This window comes from Echiichthys vipera, assembly GCF_963691815.1.
Source record: "Echiichthys vipera genome assembly, chromosome: 3".
Classification (NCBI taxonomy): domain Eukaryota; kingdom Metazoa; phylum Chordata; class Actinopteri; order Perciformes; family Trachinidae; genus Echiichthys; species Echiichthys vipera.
In genome coordinates, this window is record NC_139828.1 from 4,812,512 (window position 1) to 4,815,308 (window position 2,797).

Genomic DNA, 2,797 nt, shown 5'->3' on the forward strand with positions numbered 1-2,797 from the left:
TGATGACATCTGAATACACAAAGTAGACATTCAGCCACATGTTGTACTCTGCTTGTGAAATGCACTTTATCAGAGCAATCCTAAAGGCTATAGTTAATATTCTAATGAGAACACATTAGATAACCAGCATTATCACTGTAATCAATGTCATTATTACCTAACCAGAGGGCTTTGTATTATCCCATTTGTGCTTTCTGCATGCTTGGTCTGCAGCACTGGTCGTGCTCCAGCAGCTTTGCTTCATTTATTACCTGATGTCGATGGCTAGTGCAAACAGTTGCTAGGGCAATAATAAAGTTTTACTGCTCTTCCTATTACGTTGATGCTGTCACATTATCTCCCTGTGCTTCCTGTTTGCTAGAAAGCCTTCTCATTCACATGATATGGGACAAAAGCTCCATGCAGACAGATGCTGTCATTGTCTGAGTTCTTTATGACAGATCACAGCGGTTTCCAAGGTGAATAACAGTTCTGCACAACACCGGCTGAAGAATGATGCAGAGTAAATGTCATTGTAATTAGTTTATATCAGGTTATGTGAATGATGCAGAGTTTGCACATAGTTGTGCAAATACTCAACCTGACTATATGTTTGTATTTGATGCTCCATCTACGTGAGAAATACCCATGGTATCAAGTGTTATAATAACTGTTTTGTTATTAGTGCTACTGTATTGTGTGCATGCAGAGCTCAGCAACTCATTTTATATTCGAGAGATCAAAATAATGTGAAAATCACAATTTTCTTTTTCAATAAGGACGGCACATAACATGATTTATTTTTAAAATAATTTAGTTTATTTGCTGGTACGTAAAAAAAGACAACAGTGATATAAATATTATTATATGAATGAAATTGCACATTTTCTCATAAAAATTCAACAAATATATTACAGTCAAATAAATACAAAATCATTAAGTAGCTTACATGCCTATTCACACACAGTGTAAGACATTGACAGAGAGACATTGCACATCACAACCACAGACGTTTTCCTAATTGCAAAGAAAAGTGCTTTTCTCCTTCCCTCCTCTTTGATTGTCAGTCTGTTATATTTCATTTGACCTTGATGTCCCAAAACCTTCATCTGTGTTCATGCAACAGTCCACTCAAGGCATCACCCATCTTTTGCCCATTTCCTTTTCCACCTTATTCTTCAGCCTCGACAGAACACGCCTATCCATCCAGCGCTGCTCTTGTGACGATAGCTGTGTCTGCACCTGCGTCCAGCTTCATGCTGCAGCACCTAACGTCTAGCCTTTTTTGCCTTCTCATCCCTTAAGGCGAACCACTAAGCTATCCTCCACGGGCTCGCAGAGAGAGTTCACGCCTTCTTCTCTTGCTGGGGCTGCTTGGTGGCCTTGGCGCTTGGTTTGGCTTGGCACACTAGATCCTTGTAGGCGGGAGAGCGGAGGAAGCGAGGGTAGCAGTCTTTAGCCATTAGCATGTAGATCTTGTGCTGGGCTGAGTCGAAGCAAGTAGTCGACGGCACCAGCATGTTCTCTTTGGTGATGTCACGAGTTTCGTGGTCGATGTTAACCTGGTAAAACAAGAAGACAGAACCAGATTAGTTTTTTGTTCATTCTGGAAAGTTCTTAGGTGTCATAATCTGACTTTTTAGACTGAGGTTTGAATCCTTCATTGATATTGGTGTTTTCTTACCTCTCTGGGAGCATCGCAGCCGATGAATTCATCGTAGATCTTCTGTGCTTTTGCTGGTAGTTTGGCAGTAGACTTGGTTGTCCTGTAATCTTCACAGGCAAAGTAGAATGCAATGTTTTCCTCACTGAACTCTGACATCAGGAAGGCTGTGAAGGCACACAGTCCATCTGAGAAGAGAGAGGAAATTTGATTACTTATGGCACATAATGATCCTGCAGAGGCTGCATTGTGTCAGTAAGTGTGTCCACAGTATGCGTTTACTGGCGTTTGCGTGTACTTTACTTACATTTGCTGGACAGGAGTTTTTCAAAGGACTCTTTCCACCTGAGGCATTCCTCCAGGCTTGGCCTGAAAATAGATGACACATGGTTAGATTTAACCCAGAATTCAAATCAAGCATACAATGACAATATATGCAAAATTACATGACTATTATAGTGTGTAGGATGCTTACTTATTCTGCCCTATTTTGCAGCAGGATAGATTCCAATTGGATTTTTGCAAAATGCTTCCCAGCCTTGCTTTCAGCTCCTTGGCCCTGTGAGGAAAAGAAAACAGATTAGATCAATTTTTCACAAGACCTCGATTGCACAAGCCATTATTGTGCAGTAAAATTCAGCAAAGCATGAGTGAGAAGTCTAAATTTAGCACAACCTAAAACGGACATGTGCTGTAATCCAAATCCTCAAACATCAGCCATGTGAGTGTTTACACAAAGCTTCATGTACCTTTCCAAGCAGCAGGCAGGCAGTGATGCTAGTCCTTTACACATACTGTAGCAGCAGGTTGTTAGGGGTGGTTTCTTTGTCGGGTGGCAGTCAAATATCCGTTTAGTGAAGCTCAGAGGGGAGCGCGATTGTCTGTGTGTCAGAACAGAGCCAGAGCAGAGTTTTTATAGTTCTACCTCCCCTGCTTCTGACATGACATCATCCCTTTCGGCCAATCACAGAGAGGTAGAGAGAGAAAGCAAGGGAGAGGGCAAGAGAATGAGGGAGAGAGAGATGAGGAGAGGGAGGATTTGCAAGGACGAGGCTGGGAAATTACTGCAAAGTGATAAAAAAAACACTGACATTCTACAGTATGTTGTTTTTCCTGCATGTCCCTGAAAACACGCCGCAGTGAATCTTTTAGTGT

General features: G+C 41.7%; 1 protein-coding gene across 1 annotated transcript; it reads right to left on the reverse strand.

Moving 5' to 3' along the window:
- Positions 1-1,236: 1,236 nt before the first annotated feature.
- On the reverse strand, positions 1,237-2,435 carry rgs16 (regulator of G protein signaling 16; the record flags this gene model as incomplete). Its single annotated transcript, XM_083940324.1, has 5 exons — positions 1,237-1,541; positions 1,664-1,830; positions 1,950-2,011; positions 2,118-2,201; positions 2,392-2,435. 5 exons carry the CDS (start codon positions 2,433-2,435, stop codon positions 1,326-1,328), a joined length of 573 nt encoding a protein of 190 aa, XP_083796450.1. The 3' UTR covers positions 1,237-1,325.
- Between the last annotated feature and the right edge of the window lie 362 nt (positions 2,436-2,797).